This window comes from Rattus norvegicus, chromosome 2 (assembly GCF_021556685.1).
Source record: "Rattus norvegicus strain SHRSP/BbbUtx chromosome 2, alternate assembly SHRSP_T2T, whole genome shotgun sequence".
Taxonomy (NCBI): Eukaryota; Metazoa; Chordata; class Mammalia; order Rodentia; family Muridae; genus Rattus; species Rattus norvegicus.
In genome coordinates, this window is record NC_141535.1 from 216,258,756 (window position 1) to 216,284,383 (window position 25,628).

General features: G+C 38.5%; 1 protein-coding gene across 1 annotated transcript in view; it reads left to right on the forward strand.

The window, feature by feature from the left end:
- Positions 1–25,628, forward strand: part of Ndst4 (N-deacetylase and N-sulfotransferase 4) — a 338,766-nt gene that overhangs the window by 291,259 nt on the left and 21,879 nt on the right. The window contains 3 exon segments of the mRNA NM_001191849.3: positions 12,297–12,393; positions 22,506–22,629; positions 24,485–24,659. Of these exon segments, the coding sequence (NP_001178778.1) occupies positions 12,297–12,393; positions 22,506–22,629; positions 24,485–24,659 (396 nt within the window).

Here is a 25,628-nt window from a genome sequence, read left to right on the forward strand (position 1 = left end):
TTACAGAGTATACAGATTTGCATTCCTACTGTTATTGTCTACAGAAGTCTTAAGGCATTGTCATACAGACTGCTAACGGGCACATCAATGGAAGTGTGTTCAACCTACAGTTGAAACGTATGAAGAGTCTCTAAAGAGTCTTCACAAAGAACACCTTTGTTCTCCCATGCATACGGCTGCTTACATGGACATCTCTGCTAAAAATCTAAGAGAAAACACAAAGATTTTCCCACTCAAAACAAAGAAGAGAAAATAGAAGAGTGGCCAAGGTCAAGAGGGAATTAGTTAGGTATGGGAGATGCTGAAAGCATTTGACTTAGTGCAGAAAACTGGACAGACTTTCCCGATCAAAACTGACGTCAAAATGAAATGGGCGAAGTTATGGTAAAGGTTGCAGGGCTCTGAGTGTCCTTCCCCACAGTTGTATCCTCTTTCATATTTACATCGATGAGAGGAGTCCAACACGAAATAGAAATACCCTCATTGTCTACGTGCAAGCAAAACCAGAATGAGTTGGCAAACATTTTACGCCCTCTCCTCATGACCTTCATTTAGAATAGGTTATTGGTTGCTGTTCCTCATTGTGGGAAAGAAACATGCAAGTGCCCTTCTCGATTTTTGAGTAGTTCTTATTGAGTACTCTCCACTCTTAAATAGAAATCAACTGCTATTTTCCTTTACATTTTCAATTCACACATTTTTTATTACTACAAATAGAAAGAAAAAGTGCAAAATGGTAATCTTCACATCTGTTTAATTCCTTCGGTTCCCTATGTAAATTTTCATTAGCACCCACTCCTCTATATGTGAGGCTGCTTTGTCACCTAATTAAAAAGTGCAATGTGAGTCTTTGCCAATAGGCAGCATGATCAGCAGCTACGAAAAAAATGCATAAGTGCTCCTACCTCATGGGAAATTGATTCTTCCAAAGCCGTTTGATACAGGCATGTATATCAATGCACATAAAAAATATCATTCTCGGGTGGGTTCCTCAACAGCTTTGTCTCCACTATATGAGAGCTTTAAAATCACAGTCTTGGGTCCATTTAATTCATATCCCTTGCTGTTTTGATTGAATAATCACTGAAGAACATAAAAAATACTTTCCTTCTTTAAAGAGAGAGAAAGAACACACAAAGAACTCCCATGATAGCAACCAAAGCCACAAACATGGAGGCAGTGGGAAGGTCAGATTTGCACACCTCTAATCGATGCTCTTAAGCTCTCAAACTGTCAAGTTAGCTCAGCCTCAGTCTTCCCTCAGTCACTCTGGAGTCTCACTATCAACAGACATCCAAGCATGAAGTGGATTCTTGCTTGTTCTGTGTCCACGGAAACAGGGAAATGCTCAGAGAGCTGTCTTCTCATTTTCTGCCATTGTCTCCATGTATAGAGAGAGAGAGGGAGGGCGGGGCAGGAGAGTGAGAGATGCATGAGTAAATCTCAGTTCTTAACTGAAGGTGATTAGCACTTTGGTTGATTCTAGATATCAAGACAGCAGGATCCAGTTAAAAACGATAAGATTTGAGTATCAGTGATATTAACAAATCACAAAACAGGTTGCATCAACATGGTGCCTGCTATTAATATTTGCCTGTTGAAGTAACAAATGAATGCTGACACAGAGTTATAGATGGTAAGAACAAAACAAGTTAGGGACATCTAACCCGATCTTGGGAACTGAAAGAAGTCCCTGAACTTATTAGTGATGAGCTGGGACTAAGTCCAGGCTTTCTTATTCTTGCTCAGACGCAGTTTGGTGATTTTATGCTCAGAAAGATGTCTCCTTCCATCACGGACTGCCTCTTGAAGCTTGGAAGAATCCGATGATGGCTTCAGTGGGAATTCGCTAAACCTACACTTTCAAAATAGTTGCACAACAAAGGAAAGTTTTACCATCATGATTTTTACAGACTGCAATGGTTTTTTATTGTGTTATTAAAAAAAGAACAATTGTAAAGTTGGTTTCATATTTTTACTGTCTTTAACATTTTATAGTTTATTGATAATTCGGCTACATTACTACCCATAATTGCAGACACATGCCTACTTTTCACAGCATGGAAACTATATGTATATATGTCTTATATGTCTGCAAATATATATATATATACACATATATATGTATATGTATATACACATATGTACACACACAGATACACACACATATATGTACACACACACATTCACACACACATTCACACACACACACACACACACACACACACACGAGCCTAATGATACAAGAGCCACTTTCACATTTCAACACTTGTTAGCCATAGAATAAACAAATAGAGAAACAAACAAACAAGGATGGCACTGTGTACATGTGAGAAGATTAGCCTATCAGAGCAGTCACAGCATGATGGAGCCAAGCAGTGCATACCATGATGGACCAGGAGCCAGAAGATGGGAGATAACTTCCTTCTTCTTTCACCTTATATATGGGATGACACCATTCAGGGTGGGTCCTCTCTCTTTTATCAAACAGCTCAGGAAATGTCTTTACAGACATACTTTGAGGAATATCCCAACATTCTAGATGCTTCCAAATCCTCTGGGGTTGCTGTCTTACCTAAAAAGGGGAGGAAGGAAGTAAAGAAGGATGTTGGTTTACAAAGCCTTTTTACAGGGCTATGAAGAATAGAAAGAAATTACTTTAGGAGAGAGGAAAGCTCCAAGTGGCTTTCTGGGAATGAACAGTGATGCCTTCAAAGGCAACAGGCAGAACTTGGTTGGACACAGAACTAAAGATAGGACTATCACTGACTTATTACCCTGCCTCTGGCCTTTCTATCTTTAAGATTTTCTGAAATAGCCAATGTTGTTATGGTAGAATTATCATCTTTTTTATTAAAGATATCTAATAATTGTCTATTTTTCCCCAGTGGAAAGTTGTCTATGTATTAATATCCTACCTGCCCTCTTATTCCACAGCACATTCTTATACTCTCAGGAAAGCTTCTCAGGGAAATGATTCCCCATGGTCTTAATTGTGTAAGTTTTAGCAGTGTACACCACCATTTTGATTCTACAAGGACAGAGTTTGTGACAACTGAGAAAGATGAAATAAGTCTTGGGTTTTCCATTTCCTACCAATCATTTTTCAGATATCTTCTTGTGAAGAGATGAACTTACCACAGAAATACTTCCTAACATGTATTCAGTGAAAAAAAAGGTATCTACAGAGGTTGTCTTAAAAATGACGAAAATTAAAGTATTTTTACATTTTATGATCTGCAATAATCATAAACTACATTAAAACACCCCATTTAACAATAATAAATTGTTTTGTGTATGCTACATAGAAACTTCTAGTAATTTGAATGTTACCCCAAATGAATAATCTTGCATTAAGCCAACTGACTCATGGGAGTTCAAAGACCTGTTTGTTGTTGTTGTTTGATCTTTTTTTAAATTTGGGTATCTATTTCCTGTAGGATATTCATAAAACTGTCTATGGTAGTATTGACTTTTTGAGAGGTACAGAAAGGAAACTTCAGTCATTTGTTAACAGGAGTTTTAGAACAAATGAAACCCTTCTGGGTTTTTCCGTGAAAACACTTCTGAGGCAATACTGAGTAACCACTCACTTTAATAACTACAGGTTTAATATAGTAGGTAAGACAGTTGTTTCGGATAAATTAAAGACACCTTGTGCTTACAGTAGGATTATTAAGATTTTCACCTACCTCAGTCACATACATAGAACCAAGGCTTTCTCTCATCGACCCTAGCCCATGGGTTGGCGCTTACACTCCTCTGTTGTTCGATGATTTAAACGTGAACTCTGAAAAATAATCAGACCACCAGGTACCACCAGAGATCGCTGAAGGGAGATCAGAGCTCTCAGGAAGCCCAGGGCTTTCCTGAACCTTTGAGGGGCTCAGGAGGGGATTCTTTTTTTTTAACTCCCCACCCCCGGAGCTGGGAACCGAACCCAGGGCCTTGTGCTTGCTAAGGCAAGCGCTCTACCACTGAGCTAAATCCCCAACCCCAGGAGGGGATTCTTGAGGCATGAGTAGACTCAGCATCTGTGATGGAGTCTGTTCCACAGATGTACCATGAGGATTTGTTAATCGAAGCGCTGAGGATAAACCTGGCTATCTTATTAGAATATCTCATTGGCGCACGTGGATTGTGTTAGGTGTAAATGACTGTGACAGAAAATTGGAAGTCACTTCACTGTGCGGTGAAGCCTTGGTAACAACTCTTTACAGATGTGTGCAAGGAAGAAGTATAACAGCAGTTTCCAAACAACGCCATCGAAAGAGTAAGAGTTAAAAACTGTCTTTTTTTTTTTTAGCCTTTTTTTCATCTTTATTAAATTGGGTATTTCTTATTTACATTTCAAATGTTATTCCCTTTCCCGGTTTCCAGGCCAACATCCCCCTAGCCCCTCCCCCTCCCCTTCTATATGGGTGTTCCCCTCCCCATCCTCCCTCCATTACCGCCCTCCCCCAACAATCCCGTTCACTGGGGGTCCAGCCTTGGCAGGACCCAGGGCTTCCCCTTCCACTGGTGCCCTACTAGGCTATTCATTGCTACCTATGAATTGGAGCCCAGGGTCAGTCCATGCATAGTCTTTGGGTATATCATGATTTCACCGGTGAGGTTGGAATAGCAGAAAGCAAACAGAGGGGAAATGAATTCCACCATTAATTAGGGTCTACATAGGGCCAAGCTATCTGGAACCGGCTTGTGACTCACAGGGCAATAACCAATTCCCAACCGATAATTCCACGGTAGCCTGGAAGAGAAGGGTGGTGAAGCTAAGAACAAAACAGATTTTCAGAGGGATACAGGAAATGTGGGCTTGGACTAACCAGGTCTCATAGAAATAAAAGTCATTTTCCTGCCTATGAAAACATGTTGTTCAAAATGACACACGTGATGGGACCTTTTCAAAATCCATTTTTCAGTTCTTTGGGGGAGGGATTCATTAGAGTTGATTTCAGTTTTTAAGTCTTGCCTTTTGCTTCAAAGAATCTTCTACCTACAGTACTTACATACTTACTTAAAGATAAAATTGCTTCAGATATCCCACGTACCAACCCCGCCCTGAGTTACCTCACCCCATGAAGGCAGAGTAGCCCATTCGCAGCCTGGCACCATAACCCCTGTCTGCCTGAAGCAATTTTAACTTAATTTTGTTCTTACAGTTTAAACTGTGTGTGTTATCTGAACTGTTAGATACACGAGGCTGTGACTTGCTGTTTATTGTGATTTATTATTATCTGTTTATTTCAATTATGTAGGGAACAAGCATATTATAGGATGAGAAAGGATCTCCATAAGCGCCCTGTCATGTCCTGACTTTTAAAATTAAAACGATAGCAACAGAACAAAGCATAAAATGAAGGAACTGCTTCTCTCCCTGGCCTGGGAAAGCCTCTGGGAACAACATTCTCACCCCTGAAGCCTCTGTCTCTCTGTCCCCTCCTCTCTCAGAATTCCCCCACCCACCACAGCAATTTAACTGCAGAGATAACACCAGCTTCACATTCAAAATATGAACTAACTTGCTGTGTGACCTTCCATAAGACCAAACTAAAACCTATTGCCTCTTACCTTCCTCAGCTATAAAGAAAGGATAATGAAATGTGTCTTGCTTTGAGGATTAGAAATAATCTATGCCGAGCAAACGCCTGGAATGTGGAAGGTGATCAATAAAAGTTGGATATTATATGCATTGGCGTTGAAATAATCAGACAATATCATGAGACTCAGCATAGGGAAAGTCTGAACAACCACTACCAGAATATAAAATAGAAAATGCAAATGCTTTGTCAATACAGTTGTAATTAACAGGCAAGGAGGGAACTATGCTAGGGAAGGGGTGACAGCAGAAATACAGGCAGTGGGAAAGCCCCAAGGTAGTTATAACAGAGACAGAGCACAGTCATAAAGAACGACAGTCTGCTGAGATGTAAGCAGTGCATTAGGACCATAACAAACCTGTGGAAAGGTCTGAAATGATGCCAACTGTTAATTCCAATGAAGCATGCAGAACAGTGGGCTTTCTACCCTCTTAGCACCCAGATAAGGGCATGTATCTGTTAGCACAGTGATCTGAGAGGTACATTCATTTAACTGGTACCATTGTTCAACAACTAGGGGGATGTTCTCCCACTTTTTCCCCCACCATTGCATGTGTGTGTGTGTGTGTGTGTGTGTGTGTGTGTGTGTGTGTGTGTGTGTGTGTGTGTCACAGCTTACCTGGAGAGAAGAGGACAACCTACTAAGAGTCAGATCTTTCCTTCTACTGTATGGACTCTGAAATTTTTTAATTTAAGTTGTTAGGCTGCATGGCCAGCCCCTTTGCCCACTGAGCCATTGTAATACCTCCCAAAAGCTTCATCAGTTTTAAAGAGGAAATGAGAGCAAGGGAGACATTTACTGTGTTAGTGAGCATAAGTAGCCTCCTTGAGCATACAAGAACCATGAAGTCACTCACACATTGGCCATATCTTGCCCAGCAGCACTCAGAAATGCATTCACTTGCTCTCCCGCCTTCGTGAAGTATTAAGAAGCCTTCTTTGAGCAAGTAGAGCATCAGCCATGATGCTGACCCTTTGTCGAGTTGTGTGTGGAGACATTCTGTAGACATAGGTGCTGAACACCTCTTCCTTGTTGCCTACAGCCAAGAGACTCATGTCTACAAACAAAGGTAGACTATCCTACAAGGAAAGGAATGTGTAAGTTCTAAGGTGGACTGGACAAGTACACAGCAAGAAGTCTGTTTCAGGGATGCCATGAAATATAATATTTAGAATAGTAAAGAGCTCTGTCTGTTTGTCTCTGTCCTAATTTTGGAAACAAATGTCTACATAGCTCACATTGTACTACATTTTAAGCATCTATCAGAATCTGTCTGTACCTGCTCCACAATGTTTCCTGTGCCTTCTTGAAGCAGGGATATCAGTTTTTCAGTCTAGAAGCATTTATTAATCATCTCATGTGCTAGATGTAGCAATGAGGAACACAGACTGCAGTCCAGTCTCTCTGTCAGATTTACAGTCTTCTAGATGGACTAATGATAAGCTGCAGCTATAACTTAACTATACAAAATGATTGTGTGCATGCAAAAATAATTTTAAGTGTTGAAATAAGAAGAAAATACGACATGAAGGTATAGACAAAGCAGGGAGGGGGCGTGGCTATGTTCCCAAAGGAAGACAATGGTCCTATTGATAGTTGCTCGTAATAATGTAATCCATTGGTTAAATAAATTAAACTTTCTTTGTTCAAGCTTTCTCACTTACAGGGCAAAAGGAAAGAAAAGGTTGGTATGGGATAAAATAATAAGCACTCTTTTACATACAGCATGCTTTTATTATTTTAATACTGGTAATGAATTTAATGGGTGCAAAACCTTATGTGGTAGAAACTATTAATCATTGCTTTACAAATAAAGAAACTGAGGTCCAGGGATTTAAGAACATTGATTAAAGCACAGAAAGCCCCCTGGGCTCATGTTCTTGCTGACTGGGCTAAGGGGAGTTTGCAGGGGCTATTAGCATAAGCTAGAGAAATTGGCAAAACTTCGACTATGAATTGAGTGAAAATTTGAGCATTGAACAGGAAAATGAATTATTCAAAGATTCCGGAGCAGACTATCCTATTTCTGTGATAGAGAATGCAGTGTCCCTGAAGCACTAGGTGGACTGAGCCATCATAATTCAGAACTTGGTGCTCAGTGAGGTCCTTGAGCAGGCTTAAACTCTTTGTTGCTGAAACACCAAGGAGAGGAAGAAGCATATGCAAAGAGTAAATGAACCATATTCCCCAAAGAACACTGGTTGTTTCAGCTGCATTTTAGTACGCCTCACAGCAGAATGTTCCAGTTGAAGCAAGGAGCATATTCCTCCACACTCTGTCACGAGCTCCTTACTCTTTCAGAGAAGAGAACACTGAAACACATTGCCTTAGATGACCAGGGATGCTCTACAGTGGCATCAGAATCCACCTTGGTTGGAACAAGATGGAAATGTGATTCTCACCCCTGTAACTACCCTAGAGGGAGTGCTGTAGGCTTCGTAGACACCTCTACTGCACCCCAGCTCTCAGTGCTGTGCACCAGTAAGTTCTTCCACCTACGGTTCCCATCTCTGAATGCAAGGTCATCATTGTGGCCTTCATTTATAGCCCTTGGATCGCCAACAATGATTTAAATGGGGGAAACCTAGAGAAAGTGGCTTTTAAGCTTAACCAGAGACTTCATATCACTTGTTTCACTTGCAGTTGTATAAATAAGACTTTTTCATCAGAAGACAGATTCAAGAGCAGTTGTGAAATATAATTTCTTGTTAGGATATTTGCGAAATGAGTAAGATAAAAATGTTTTATTATTAACTAAAAAAAGATAAAAAATAAATTAAAAGATGCTAGTCCTGCCTTCTTTGTCACTGCGGAAACCACAGATAGAGAATTAAGCTAAGCATAGACTATTATGAAGAGATATATTGGAAGAAATATAGTGTGGTCAACGTGAAATGGATTTTCTGTCTTTACATTTTTAAAGAAGGTATGCTGATTTTAACATCTTTCATTTAACTCCATTTTTGGAGACTTCTATACATGAATTCACTGGACAGTCCAAAAAATATAGTATTCTCCAACATAAATTACCACATGCTTCAATGATCTTTAAGAATTATTGATCTTTAACCCAAAATACAATATCTGTATTGCATATCCCCTCCCGAGGCTCAAAAATAATGGAGCATGAAAAAGGAGACAGCTTGTAAGAGCCAGAGGCAAGAGGTTATTACCACCACAGTGTTCTCTGGATACAACTGTGACCAGCATGTACAAGATCTGTTCAAGATCAAGCCAGACACAAATCCTGTCATGGATCAGTGGGGTAGTCATGAAGTCTCACCATGGCTGAGGAGCCATTGTGACTGACGATTGATAGGGGAAAGAATCTTCTACAGGGATTCAGGCTATGAGAGGCTATACATGCACCCATGGAGGGTCTTGAACCCAGGCACATACAAGCAGCACTGAGTGAACTCAGTGGGCTTTTAAAAAGACCACATGAATTTTGGAGAGAAAAGTGGTAATTAAGAACTATAGCATAGGGAATAGGGGCTAATTTGGTCAAAGCACAGATGGCATGCATATATTAAATTGTCAAAAACTAAAAAAGAGAAAAAACCAATATTTTCATATTTATACACTAAAGTAATCTCTGTGGGAGGTAGGGATATCATGCAAATTTTCAAACTGTATTATGAGGTATGATTCTCACCTGTCATAAACTGTATTCTTTAGAATGATTTACAGAAGAAGCACTTTGGGAGGGGGATCTGTAAGGGTAATTATGGACAAGCAAATGGGAAAGATCTGACTGAGAGTGTGACCTCAGGGCAATATAGTCTTACCTTTCTCTTCACGGAGAAAGTTACAAGTTACACAGACAACTGTGTCACCTGAGAGGAGCGGGTCTGGCATTGGCTTTGGGACACCTCTGAGGAGCAGAAGGGAGGTGCATCGTGTAACCTGTCGATCATATAGCACTCATCATCTATCCAAGGGCAATTTTCAATCTGCAAACTCCACACACACACGGAAATGCGTAATAGCTGGAGATCTAGGAGGTCTTATTGCTGTTCTTTTACTAAGCAGAACAGTTGACATTGCCAGTGTACAGAAAAGCATCCTCCACAGGAAATGCCACATGCCCATTCATTTCCACTTGTTTCCTACAGTGGTTCACTTCAGGAACATGTCTCCTTGAAGATGTTTTATTCCCAGAAAGAGTAATCCAGTTGCTACATTTGTTGCCAATGCTGTAGTCAATGCACCTGCCTCCATCCGGTCTTCTATTCTGGATCTCCTAACTTTGGACTTTTCTTTGATTACTAGAAGTCTCACCTGGTGTCTCTGGCACTGTCTCAGGACAATAGATCTTTTCTGTTCCGCTGGCTACCCTCCAGTGAGTTTCTCCAGGTGTTCTGTCAGAAAAAGTCAATACTCAAGCAAAGATGACTTCATTTGTGAGGGAAAAACACTAGTTGACTTTGTTCTGATTGTAATCAAACCTTTCTCAAAGCATGATTATTGCCCTTTGAAGTTTACAGTCTGGTTGCATATGGAGCACTCCAGTAGCCTGGGAGACCCAAGTGTCCTGTTGTCATCATACTGTAGCTATCTTACCTCCTTACGATGATTGGCTGAAGCATACCTACAAGTGTAAAGACTTCCAAGTCTGCTGGAAATTTGTTATATCACCTCAGATTCTGCCAATTGAAAGGTTTCTCTTAACTATTACTTTTAAGAAACCTTTCACATAGAACAACATTGTAACAAGAGTCCACTGTAGGCTTCTACCCATTTAATGTGTCAACTCATCCACAAACTGCACTGGGGTTTCTTCTCTTCAGCAGATTACAGAAAACTCATCATGAAAATACAGAAATGAACATGGAGACAGGCAGCCATGGGAGCATGAAGGGGAAGGAGAATTATGGTATACTTGTTAGTCAGAGGTGTTGGATTTGCTGGAGAACAATCCCTGGTGGATCACTTCTGTCTTATAAAGGTTGATGTGGAAGACACTTAGAATTATGATTTGTGAGATACGAATGCCAGTTTCTTGTGGGAGAACATAGTCATACCATTACATTATTGACCAGAAAAATCACTATATTCCAGAGCTAGGCCATGTACCAGAAACTGTTTGAGTCATCTACTTCAAGTAGCACACTACAGTGTAAGACTGGGAGGTGTGTGGACTGCACTCTTCTTGCTTCTGTCTCTCTCCAGATACTGTGTTGGCAGCTGATGCCACGAGGTCCTAACTTTTCTCGAACGTATAATAGCTGAAACCCTTTCTGCTTTGGGGCTCCATTCAAAGATTTCTGCTAAGACATGCTGCCTAACAAACCCCAGAGAACCTGATTAGGCAGTAGGCTTTCATTTTAGTGGTAAAGGTTGAAGAGGAAAAACATCTTCTTTTGTCAAGATGCTCCAGTGTGCGGCAGATGTCTGCACCCCTAAATGAAACAAACTCTTCACACTTTACATGCTTGGTCTCCATCATGTCTTCACATTGGCCTGGACTGTTTCGGAGGCAGTGTCTTTATTTCTTTCCCTAGTTAGCCTTGAACTCATATTTCCAACCCCACTTCTGCTACTAACGTCCCTGGATCACAGAGGTATAAGACTCTTGAAGTTTACACCCTCTCAAGTGTGCTTTTCTTAGCCAGACAGCCAGAAGTCTTCCTCTTGCTTATCTCGTGTAATAAGTACCATGCCAATGGACCAGTGAGAGGTTTTGTAAGACCTTTGAATCATACGAGGAATTGGCTTGAAATGTTTTAGAAAAATATGCCAAAATCTAATTTTGAGAGAAAAAATTTCCCAATGTATTCTAGACATTAAGCAAAAAAGAAAAGATTTAAAACCATACAGGGATGTATTTGTGATCCTAAGTACTTGGGAGGTTAAATCAAAAAGATCACTTGGGGTCACAAGTTTGAGGCCAGCCATATCCCAAATAAATGAATAAATGAAATGTGCTTTTAAAGAAAAACATGTCCTTGAAATAATACATTCTCCATATTAGCACTTTTACCATCTCATTTTTAAATAAAAATTTAGATCACTAAGCAAGATTAAACAAATTAACTAATAAGTGTTGAAATGACATAAAAGGTTTCAGTTTTGCATTCTTTAATTGAAAATGGAGGCTCATTTGTGTAAACATTTCTAGACAAATCTAGCATCTTTAATTGGATAAAACATCTACTCTTCCCTAGAATGGAATATTAAAAACTAAGATTTCTACCTATGATTGTCACAGTGGTAGGAAGAATCATAATTCAAAACAACTCATCTGACTGGTATTATCTTCAGAAACATTCCCCAAAAAAGTTATCTTGAATTGAAAATAAAGGATCTGGTGTCTAATAGACAGAATGTGTTAATTTTGAAAAGAATAGAAAAGACACTGTGAAATTATAGTTACATGAGGCTCAGGCAAGTTAAAGCCTCTTTGACACACAGACATAAATACAAGCCTCAGGTAGGGTCCCCACGACTATCTGTCAATAGAGGGCATGAACACAGCAGGACTGATATGAGGCTGTGCTTTATCCTGCCTTGGGTAGGGAAACCAGCTAATCTGCACATGAGGAAAGAATTTGGGAATCAAAAAACCATAACAGGACGAAGACCCAGCTCTAACGATCAGGCAGGAACCTCATCCTGTGTTGTTTGAAACAATCTTAAGACCTAGCATCCAGGCTTCAATATTCAGTAAGATGTCGTGTTGTTCTGCCCTGCAGAATCCATGTGATGATAAACGACACAAGGACATCTGGTCCAGGGAGAAAACTTGTGATCATTTACCCAAATTCCTTGTGATTGGGCCACAGAAAACAGGTAAGGCTAGGCAGTGATGCTTCTTCCTTTCTCATTAGACTTGTCACATGACAGTATGGGGTCTTGTTTTGTGAGCTGTGCAAGCTCAATGTTGAACTATTGCACTTCCTCATGCTATATCGTTTGTCCTACCAGGCTCCAAAAGACCCTATTGTTTGCTTAATTAGACCTGAAGTCTAAATGCTTTAGCTGTAGAGCTTAAAACTGTTTACCACACCTCTGAAAATATTGCTACTTTTTAGTCTAAGGGTCTGGGTTTTTCTGTTTTTTTACTTATTGTGGCTTTGCCTAATTAATCCCTGCATTAACTTATACACGGTGATTTATTAACCAGACTCAGACTGTTTTACACTGTACATCAGGTTTGCATTGATTTCTGTTCAGAACCATGGCTGTTATTACTCACAAATTGTATTATATGTGTGTTGTTAAAGTAATCATTAAGTATTAATGTGCTGTAGGCTTGTTTTCTGCTATGCCCCAATATCCCCAGACCTTTTTCCCTTGGTATTTTCTTTTATGCACTGAAGGACAACTGGGTAAGGATGTAGTAAAAGAGAATGAAAGTATTTCACCAATGAGATGACACTTTCAATTAGAATGTTTTATACTTTCTTCAGGCTGCGACAGTTTTATATACTTTGCTTATATCCTGATTAATTAACGTTTTTATTGAGTTGCTGTATTTTGAATTCACTACTTGGGCTTCAAGCACCTTCATCAGGGAGAGCACAAACCATAACACAAAACAAACAGTCACAGTAAATAAGGCTTCTGTAGTGAAGATATTTGTAATACAAAGAAGTAGATCATTTTAAAAGTTGTGGGCAGAATTTTTAGACTATTAGATATTGGTTGCTGAAATCTTTTCTTCCTCTAGGGCTTTGAATTTTATTACAAAAGCAAGTTAACACAAATGCAGGGAGGGTGAAAATACAACACATATTTTCAGATATATCATGTTTTTGTTGTTTAAAATACGCATTAATTTCCTGCAACTCTCCACAGCACTGCTAAGTCACGAATAAATAGTAAAGAAATAAAACACCTCTGTGTTGTAATATTATGTTAAAAAATTTAATTTAAAGACACTCTATCATTTGTCATTGAATATTATTTCTGCTTAGTTACGCTGAAAACCACACATTATTAACCATAAATCTTTTCCTCCTTATTATTTGTATTTATAAAACCTATATGTTATATCTTTAGATTTTAATATGTGGCCTATGCATGTGGCAATGATAAAGCTTTTATCTTTTTTTATAAAGAAACTTTCTCGAGTCAAACAAGAAGTTAAAGCAAAGAAATTGCATGTCGATATTCTTGTGGCAAGAAGTATTGTTCTAATATGAAAATGGTTCTAATAACTTGAAAAAATCTAACCACAGGTGCCTGTTGTCCATATTAGCAAAGCTCCTATTGCAGTCAAGGATTTGCAAATCTCCTAAAGGGAAGTCACAGGTAGCTGCGACTTAACCAGCCTTGAACATGCTTGATATTCAGCAACTTACAAATGATACATTCAACTCTAAAATAAACACGAGGTACAAAAAATGGGCCCCAAGAGTTTCCTTTTTTTTCAGTTGTTGTAAGACTAGAAAGTTGTAAGATATGGTTTTGCCACTACTGAGTCTTAATCCTCTGCTGAAATCAGCCGGAGACTGAAGAAAGAAGAGCGTGGAACTCGAAAGCAGCTTGCCTCATATTTCTAGCTTTCTCTAGCAGCTTCTGCACCTTCATCATCAGAAGCCGTAGTACCAGTGTGAAAGAAGATTTCTAATAGCATCAAATTCAGCAGATAATTCTAAGTGCCATCTGTTCAGCACGGATTTCTCATAATTTGCCTGGCTTAGTTTGACACATGACAAGTAAGGGGTTAGCTGTGTAAAAGTAGAAAAGTTTCCTGAGTAAGACAAAACTTTTCCTCCAGTTCCACAAAGGGCATCTAAAGGATTGTATAACAAATAACTTAGAAAAATAATAGAAACCAGGGACAAAAATACAATGTTTTATGGCAGGTGACATAGCATGCATGCCTGACTATAGGAACATCAAGCTACAGGTCTCTCTTCCCTAGAAGAGTACAATGTCTCTCCCTGCTGCCCATGGACAAGAGGACACCTCACCTCTTTCTGTTCCTGATGATATGAAGATGTAGGACTCAGAACACAAAAGCAGCATTCCGTTTCCCAAATTTGAATACAATTCCACAGCCATTGGGTGATTCAAATTTTTATACTGAGTAAGGTTATAAAATATTAATTATTGGATATTCAGCAATAACTTTAAAGCATTCATTTATCTGTGCCCTGATCCAACCATGTTCAATCACCACACAGATATTAAACTATCAATCTTCTCAGCTCCTTGTAGGTCTTTAAAAAAAATCAAAGCTCTTTGCGCCATCCTCTCTCTTTTTTCTCATTTAATTTTGTTTTCTGTGACTCTGAAAAACAGTCAAGGAGCACCCTGGATTCCGTGTTCCTCTCTGCTTTTCAGCCTGTCTCTAACTCCCTTTCTTATGGAATTTGCGGTTCTTCTCATATTTTACTTTCTGACTTCAGGAGGGAAAAAAATCATTGTTTTCTGGAGCAAATCACATTAATACTTTAAGACTTCTACTATAATTTTAATAGCTCCATTTTTTATTGTGTTTGAGATATTTCTTCTGGCTGGCATTCAGCCTTATATTTGACCAAGAATAAGTTAAGAAATGAATAGTCCTTAACCCTATCTGTGTGTCTGTCTGTCTGCCTATCTATCTATCTATCTATCTATCTATCTATCTATCTATCTATCTATCTATCTATCTATCTTTTTCTCCTTCACTGATTTATATTAGTGACTATTTATTAAATTATATACCTTCAAATGGGTGTTAGATTTGCTTAAGGACTTTGTTTTAACTCTTTGAAATTCTTTCAAAACAGCTGTCTTGGGCTCTTTCACTCCACTAGGATGAAAATAAAGAGTAATTTTCGTAGTGTCAGTAGAAGTGAGCTCCTGTGTGCCACACCTACCCACCTCTGAAAATTACAGTTCTAGACACGCAGCAATGGAAACTCACAGCTCTAGGCTTTAATAGCTGGGAACTTATTGCAGTAGGTGGTCATGTCTGAGGAAGCAGTGAACCTCTAAATTCAGGAGCTTTGTACACCACCGTTAGAAGCCACAGCTTCTAATGTCAGGACTCCCCATAACTGAAGCCCTCTGGAACTTCAGATACAATGAGGTTCATTGTTTCAGTGATTTAACTCTTTGTGGTATTCTGTTCCTAGGTCTTATATCATCTCTTTCTGCTCTTTTCTAAGATTTCCATTATTGTTGTTATTATTATTTAGATTCCAAAGTATCTACTGTCCACAATTTTTCTTCTCCGAAAAATTTGACCACATCCTAGTAGCTGAAGAAGCAAACAGTGGGTTCTCAAAGTCAGTAGCTCTGCACTACATAACTGATGTTGTGGATTCAAGCTTTGAGGCACCTCACTAAAAATCTACAGAATCACCACCTATGATACATCTAGATGCTGGTGTCAAGAACTGGAAACCCAGGATTCCATCTGTTTTTAGTGTTAGTTACCTGCTCATACAGTTTGGAGACTCAGAAGCAACCTTACTCCCAACTAGGGACTGTCCAGTCACAATATTGTGACATGGATATCCAAAGCCCTGCCAATAGCCTGACTGAGACCATCCAGTTGCCCTATCTATCCTTGAGGCCAAGAATGAGTTAAAACTGTCTTTGATCCCTGTGACTTCTTGAATGTGTTTCTCCTATTCAGATTGCTGTATTCCTTCCAGTTGCATCTGTAGAGCTGACATCATAGTGACAAATTCTTTTACCTGATTTTCACTTTACTTCTCCTTCAATTTGAACAGTTTTGCTGGGTATAATAGTGTAGGTTAGTAATAGTTATGGATTTTAGAACTTTGAATATATATTTTACCAGGTTTATTCCAAATTGTTAAATGTTATTGTTTACAATGTTCAGAAAGGACTAGTCAAGAGTAGGATTAGATACTGATTTCTTTATTTTACATTTGAGGTTAAAATCTCAATTCCATGTCTTCTGTATGTAAGATACAGTCCTTTTGTCTTCAGCAGCTTTTGCCTAGATGCTTAAAACAAGTTCCCTCTAACAGTGAGAACAACTAGAATATGATGCCCTTGTGAGTCATTAAACAACACCCTTCTGAGTGTAATTCAGAATGTAAATTTGTAACAAGAAGAAGTTTTTAAATTTTTCTAGAGCTTAATGAAAATGAAAAAAGAACATAGCAAAATATATGGAATGCAGAAAAGCTTATAGTACTATGTGCCTATACCAGAAATTATGAAAACTCTCATAGCAAATACTTAATGATGCCTCTTAATTGTGGTTATTCTTGCCACTCAAGTGGCAGGGAAGACTTTCCCTGCTGCCCACTTCCTTTGTAAACTTTGTGTATTTTGTTTTGTAATCCCTCAAGGCAGTAAAGTGGCCAGGCCTCAGCCTAAGGAGCTCCAGCAGCCAAGACCCACCCCCCTAGACCTCCCTAATGGTCATAATGGCACTTACAGCCTCTATCATTGTCAAGAATGTCATGTCAAGTCCCTCAACAGGACCCTCCCCAAACAATATTAATTTTAGGTGAAATTCTGAACAAAACCCACCAATCCCTGAACTTCACACAGAAATCAACCAATCACTGAGCAGGAAAACTCACCATTCCCTGAGTAGGAAAACCCACCTATCCCTGAGAACCTCAAGCAGAGAACATGACATCCTACCAATTTTCAATCTGAAAATTGTTGCCCCCAAAAGCTCTGCCCCTCCAAAATCCTATAGAAGCACTGCCCTTTGTCCAATTCCTGACTGTCTGCTCCCTCCTGGTAGAATAGGCAGCCACTGGATTCTTTTCTCCAGACTTTGTACCCTTCAATAAATCTCTTTTATGAGATTTGCTGCCAGGTGTGACTCACTCATCAGAAGTAGCCAAGAAGCAAAGAAGAGAGAGGAAGTGAAGAGAAGGAGGAGAGCTGAGGCTGCTGACCACCTCAGCTCAGCTGGGGACACCCTCCCCTGCAGCACCTCTTCTGAGGAGACTTCCCCTCAAAACCACCTATTTCCTTGACTCCTGGGTCTTAGGATGCTTTCCCATTGGGATATTGTCCCACTTCAGAACTTTGTGGTTCCTAGGCTTCTGAGTCACAGGACACCTTTTCATCTGAGGACAAAGGCTAATATTAATATCTTGCAAAAACAATAACAGCCACCTCATAAATATAATATGATGAAATATAAAATAATAAAATATAATGAAAATCAGGGATAAATTAATAAAAATACAAATACAAAGGAATGGAGAGTTAATGCTTCTAAAGGAGAAACAATATTGGCAATTTATCAAATTAAGTAGGGAGAGGTTCTAATTTACGGTAATTGGAGATAAAAAGGGAGAGATTTCCACAGAGCTTGAGGATATTCAAAGAATCATTAAGATCTACTTTAAAAATCTGCATTTCAACGAAACTGGGAAACCTAAAAGAAATGCATGGACACACACATATACCATCATACCACAGCTAAACAAAGATAAAATAAGTAAATATACCTATTGTAGTACGCAATGTCATAGAAGTGGTCAATAAAAATTTCTCAACTTAAAAAAGCAAAGATTAATTGGATTCTATTCAGAATTCTACAGAAAATGAAAAAAAATAACTAGCACTAATACTTCTCACTCTTTTTATAAAGCCAGTATCACCCTGATACAAGAATCTGACAAAGATCCACTTAAAATAGAAAACTATAGGTTAATCTTGGTGCTGAAGATGATGCTAAGCCTTTCAAGACAATACTTGCAAACTAAATTCAAGATCACATCAATGCAATTATAAAAGTACCAAATTGGCATCATTCAAGAGATTATTCAACATCATGAATTTCAAGTATATTCCAGCAAATGAGCCCACAACCAACATCTTTTTTAAATGAGGAAAACTTTAAATCATGTCCACTAAAATTAAGGAAAAAAGAAGGATGTGCAGTCTACCCATATGTCTGTTCAACAGAAAATTTAAAAATCTTTGCTAGATCAATAAGATAAATAAAGACATAAAGATGAAGAAAGGAAAGGAAGAAGCCGCATTATCCTCATTTTTAGATATGGCTTTCAACATAAAGACCATAAAGACTTCACTAAAAGACCACAGTTTATAAACACTTTCAGGAAAGTGGCAGAATGCAAAATTAACACACAATAGTTGGCATCTTTTCCATAAATAAATAACAAATATATTGAGAAAATAATCTGGAAACCGTGTTTGAATCTTCAGATTTACGTGTTTCGTTTGGAATACCTATAGAGGTCAGGACATTGGCAAAGTGTCGGGAGGGAAAGAATTCAAGAGCAGCAGACTTTGCCTTGGTATAAAGGACCACAGTAGAATTATAGAACAGAAAGGGTCAGAATGGAGCGGACACAGTGTAAAAGAGGGAGTACTGTGAGATAAATAACACAAAATACCTCTGAAAAGAGTCAAATGGAAATATATTAATGTAGAAACTTCCCAAAATACATACATAAATTTAAAAATAAAGTTTATATGCTCCTAGAAGACAGCAGCCAAGTCCCTACTAGGCATCACAGGCTGAAAATATCTGTTGTCAGATAAAATTACTGTCTTTGGAACTATTGGCTTGTAAGGTCTCATCAACCAAACATTACAGGTCATTGGGAATTTTCTTGGCTACCTTATAGGTCTGTATGGCTAGACCCTATTGCTGAAGATATCACATGCTTGAGTCATTGGACATGGGGCATTCAAGCTGGCGTTGACCCCTAAGCTTCATTCAGGCTGGTTAGCTTTCGTGCTTCTGAATGCTGTTATCCATCCTACTGGAGGAGAAACACGGCAATCACCAATTTTATTCAGCTCTGCATTCTGAGAACTACAATAATAACGAGCTGGCAAAACATACTAGTGGTGGCATAAAGACTATGGGAGTAGCCCACTACTCTCTAATTGGAATTAAGGGTGTCTCTGCAGGATGAAACCCATCCTAGCCACATTATCTGGATACTGTACCTTGCAGGATAGAGGCTTTGCAAGAGAAATTGCTACTATTTCTTTGTCAAATGGAAATATAAGTAAACTATATACTAGTGACTTATTAGACTCATTAATTAAGATGCTCCTTTTTTGTAGTAGATGATAATTAACAGACAGATCCTCAACTTTTCAAGGTATAGATAATGAATAATGCGGAAAGTGCAAGCCTAAATTAGACATCTATACCAAACCCTCTTCCCAAGTACTCAGAGAGAAGAAGGTTTGGAATTCCGTATATCCTAGAGCAAATCGTTACCGCAAGATCTAATGGCTTAAAATAAAAGAGTACACAAAGTTGGATAGATCTGGGAGGAGTGATATAGGAAAGGGTAATGAATAGGACCAAAATACATTGTGCAAAATTCTCAAAGAACTATTCAAAATTCAGTAAAAATAAATATTGTTGATAGGCTAAAAAAACACAAAACACAAAATCAAAATCAAAAACCTCAGAAGCATTTGAGCCTTGTGTTGTGATACAGACAGTAATACATAAAGGAATCACTTCCGCAGCTAAACCCAAGACTAATGAGTAGCCTGCTTCTATTGCCTAAAAAGAACAAAGTCACACTTGTGACCAGATTTTAATTTCACTAATGTATTTATGTGCATGGCTTTCAGGACCACCAACCACAAGCCTTCAAAAAGAATCAATTGTACACTGTGTGCTATACCAACGTGGGGCTCTTTGCCAAATGAGTTGGGAAGCGTTTCCTAAATGAGAAATGGCTTCAGACAGAGCAGAAGCATCGGGAGTTTACAACTTTGGCATTTGCAGACCTATACCTTCAGCATTTAAGACCTAAAAATGAAACGAAGAGAGAAGGAGAAACACATGCAGAGAGAGAGAGAGAGAGAGAGAGAGAGAGAGAGAGAGAGACAGAGAGACAGAGAGAGACAGAGACAGAGAGAGACAGAGAGAGAGAGAGAGAGAGAGAGAGAGAGAGAGAGAGAGAGAGAGAGTTCACCCAGGTTCAGTTTGCCTGGCACCTATACTTTCAAAGCCGGTCTGTCCTGGTGTCCTTTCTGTTCCTGTCAAAAGCACCATGACCAAAAGCAGCTGCAGATCACGGCCCATCCCTGAAGGAAGTCAGGGCAGGAACTCAAGGCAGATACCTAAAGTCAAGATCTGAAGAAGAAACCATGGGCTGCTGCTTACTGGCCTGCTTCCAAGCTCACATTGATTTATTTCTTATACCTTAATCCCCAAGACCATTGTCTAAGGGGTAGCTGGGCCCTCCCACTCAATCATTATTCAAGAAAATTTCCCTCAGTCAAACCTACACGCTGATCTTACAGAGTATTTTCTCAATTGAGGTCCCTTGTCCCCAGATGTCTCTAACGTGTACCTAATCATTTTTTTTCATTTAAATTCTAGTAAAAAACCAAATAACCAGTATAGCTTGAAGGTTGCCTTAGCACACTTGCCAAAGAAGTGATGTTTTCCCTGACAACTCCGTGCATGCAACACTCAGACACACGTATGGGCAGGATCTGTCATTTAAAAGGCCAAAGTTCTTTTCCCTATAATTTTGTTTATTCAGAGGAGTAATTAATTAATAATTAATACTTTTTTATAAAAGATCCATAAAATTAAAACCCCAGCCATATTTAATATTGCTTAAATACAGTCTATATGTCCTTTGATGTAGTATTGCATTTCTTATTTAATTCAACCGATTAAACTTGGAGGCACATGTTTACTATCTTTAATATTCTGTGTCATCTGCCGTCCACTGGGAGGGCTAGGTAGAACCAGGACAAATAAATTCAACAGGGATCTGGTCGGACTGGAAAGGGCTGGCCAGAGTATCATAGCTCTTAGAAGGGAAGCAAGGAGCTATGGGTATCCCACATGGAGCAGATAGCTTGGGCCCTGGGTCTCATTCTGTTCTATGACAGTGTCAGTGCTAGCAGCAGGGGCGATGGTGAAGGCGGCGGCAGCAGTGGTGGGTAGCGGTTGTGAGTGTGAGCTGACCAGCTAGGCAGGTCCAGCGATGAACATTTTGGGAGAGAACACTCTTCCCCATGTGTTACACATGGGAGCTCAATAAAACAAGCAGTCTCAGACGATCTTCTGTGGAACAAGTCGTGGGACAGGGAGTTCATAAACCTTGGGGAATGGGCGGGATTTAGGGGTGGGTGTTTCCTATTGGCTCCGTTTGGGATAATAGTGATGTTCTATTTGCACGGGGAAGGACTCAAGGTGTTTTCCCTATGTGACTGATGATCATGGTCCTCTCAGTGGGGCGTCATGCTTACTTGTTCCAGAGCCCATAGAATTAAGCAGGGAGTGGCCCCACTCCTATTGTTCTGATTTCTGAGATTTACAGGGTTTGAGCTCACTCAATCTTACCAGTTCTTCTGTCTGGTAGCATGGTCCACTTGCCCCACAATCCTACAGGCTAAATACACTTTCCGAGCAAAGTGATGGCTCCCTCACTTCCATTGTTAGTGACTTTCTTTATCTACTCGAGCCTCTTTTCGGTCTTTCTGTTACCTATGTACTTGAATCAAGTACACACCTGAATGTAAGTTTATTACAGTCAGCACATGTGCTTTGCTGATCAAGAATCATCACCAATCGTCACTGCCGTGACGTATAATAAACGACACATCAGCTTTTATTGAGTATATTGATATAATTGACTGAAATTAAACATCAATAAATGATTCATCAGATTTAGGTGCCGAAAACAGAGAGAGGCTCTCTGCACCCGCGACACCTGACTCCAGAGGGAAATTGAAGACAGATTGCTGAAATTCTACCTGGACTGAGTCTCCCATGCACATTATTTTGGCTGTGTAGCAGCATTCAATCAGAGACTTAGATAAATAGCGTCACGGGGACTAATATAAACACAATGGGATTGTTATGACAATGAAGCAACCTAGTTAACTGCAAGGAAACACTGGGAAGAATTGGTCCATGAAATATTTATTTTTGACATTGGTATGTTAATCTCCTCTTTTACTGCCATATAACATGTGTCTTCTTTTCTTTGTAATAGGAACAACCGCGCTTTATTTATTTCTTCTTATGCACCCTTCTATCGTCAGCAATCTCCCTAGCCCGAAAACCTTCGAAGAAGTTCAATTTTTTAATGGCAACAACTATCACAAGGGAATTGAGTGGTAAGAATAACAACAAAAAGAATGAACTTCACTATTAGCACGTGCTCCATCATTGTGGAGCAATTACAGATGTGTGCATGGCATCTGCATAATTACAGAATAAATTTGTTATGCTCAATTCTACCACAGTGAATTAGAAATTAATTTATAATGATGATATGTTTAATCAGTGTTGCTTATAATTTGATTTGGGCAGTGCAATAATGATAATATTTTTCTGGTAAGTTAATATGATTGAATAAAGAATGTGGGGTGTTTTTTCATCAGAATTATTCATAAGGATATCTAAAATTCTCTTTAAGCATACTCTTATTTTTACTACAGTTGCTCCATTTATTTTGTTAAACATATAATTTGTCTTCACAGTGATGCCTGGGGTTGTTTTATTTTGTACTCTGGAACATGTGTCTTCATTAACCACATGAGCTGTGCATGCTGGATTGCAATGTAGGCAATATTTGTCATGCAAATTATAATAGAGCTTTCCGTAAACTATATCAATTCCACTCACACAAAAGAAGCATTAATTAGCACTTGATAAATGACAGCAAACTCTTAAAATAACAATACTTTCCATAAGCTAAAATTAATAAACTTAATATTGGAGATGGTATTCACTCTGGTGAATTTTATTTTTCTGGCTGTATCCCAAATTTCCAAGAAACTATGATCCTAGATTTAATTTCTGTTCCCTGGGTAAATAAGAAAGACCTCATGTGAGGAAAATTCCTTTCAACGCACAATTTGTAGGATATTATTTTGTGTGTTATCGTAACACATGAACCTTCTAGAATTAAGGCCTGACAAGAGCTACACCAGTGACCTGATCTATCTTCTCATCCTGAGTGAAATGGTGTTCACTCTCTATCTAAGGTGTTCCGCCATATTTTACTTTTACACTTTGAATTACATGAAAATTAGAGAGAGGTAAAAAAAGCAATTTTCCCTTATCTCTGAGTTGAAATGGAGGATGATTTTTAAAGCAAGAATACAGATGAGATCCTTCAGTACTCTTCATTTGGGAAACATAGTAACAAATGTCAACGAGGAAAATAAGTGTCTTCTATGAATTCTTAATTGCTCTCATTATTTTTTTTTCTAGAACATTGGAGGGTGAGAGAAGTGATGAGCTGTAAAGTGGGTTACACACATAATTAGAGCCTTGTACTGAATTAGCCTCAGAACATATTGATTCTATAATCTACACACAGAGGGACGTTCTGACAGCATATGGAGGAATGAACCGATGGAGACGTTGTAGGATCAACTCGCAGGAAATATCCCCTTAATTACTCTACATAAATCATAACGTGCTGATATTACTGCGTATACTACTACATTTTATAGAAGTTAAAAAGGAGAACGAACATCTCTGCCTTAATCCGTTTAATTTTTTAAAAGCTATTTTGACTTACATGTCTTTCTGTCTTTGTGAACTTGAATCTAACCTTAAGAATCTTAGTATTCAAATTTGCAAACATGCATTCGCTATTTAAAGTATCAGTCAAGATGATTGCATGATTTTGTATTTTATAGGCATAAACTGTAGATTTAAATTTGGCTTGTGATAGCAAAGACCGTCAGCTCCAATCCACTGTATTTCCCTATCATTTATTATCAATTCACTTAATCCTTCTCACTCTTTCCTTTTCCTTACATGGGTCAAAGGGCATAACCTTTGGGGTTCTTTCACAGGAGAAGTACACAGCATGGTGCCTATTTGGCTGACTTTATAGCACACTGACTTCAACTGGATGCAAAAAAAAAAATGCAAAACCTTTTCGAATCCTCCTGCAGACTATAGCAGAATAAAAGGTGCTTCTCAGATTGATTAATTATTTCTCCCTACCTGCAGGTATATGGACTTCTTTCCCACTCCTTCCAACATTACCAGTGATTTCCTGTTTGAAAAGAGTGCTAACTACTTCCACTCAGAAGAGGCTCCCAAGAGAGCCGCGTCTCTTGTTCCCAAGGCCAAGATCATCACTATCCTCATAGACCCCTCAGACAGGGCGTATTCCTGGTACCAGGTATGAGTAAGAAAAATACTTCTGAGTACATTCCGTTGTAGCTTGAATTAATAATTAAATAAAACTCAGATATACTGAAGGGTCAAATGTAAAAATATCTTAAACTAAAACAATATTACGTGTCTATCAGCTCTTTCTATCTGACTACCTACCTATCTGTCTGTCTATCTACCTACCTGCCTATCCATCATCTATATATATATATATATATATATATATATATATATATATATATATCCATCCATCCATCTATCCATCCATCCATCCATCTATCCACACATTCATTCATTCAACTACAAAGACCTAAATATTTAACTCATACAGAATTGGTTAAGGGATTTCAACACTGAAACAACAGAGAAAGCAATAAATACAAGAATTAACATTTTTCCCAAACAAAACACACATATAAAATGTTGGTTTGTCAAAATGTATTGAATCCAAAAGTCAGAATCTGAGGAGTGCATCTCTAAGAAGGAAAATTACTTGGTGTTTTAATTTACACCGGCTCTCCAGCATGATAAGTAAATACATAATAGTATCAGTCACCAAGTAAGGAAAGGAAACAACAGTCAACTACACAACAAGTGTAACCAACTCAATTAGAGGTTAATAAAACATAAATTAAAAGAAGTGATTAATTAATAAAAGAACAAGACCCATATTGTACTTCTTTGCTGGCAAAATGAGATCACACAGGGCTCAAAAATTCCAATATATATATTTTTTTCTGAAAACATAACTGATAATAACACAATTGGTGCATTAAAACCATTTCTACTATTATAAGTGATTTTGGAATTGATTATAAGGATATTTTCAAACTGACTGACAAATATTTAGGTATATTGAAGCCATACCTATTAAATAGTAGCCAAAAAAAAAACCAAATACAGATTTGGATATTGTGCTGCTATATTTACTTATAATGTTAATCTATAAGCTGTTAATGCAAGTGTTTTATCCTAA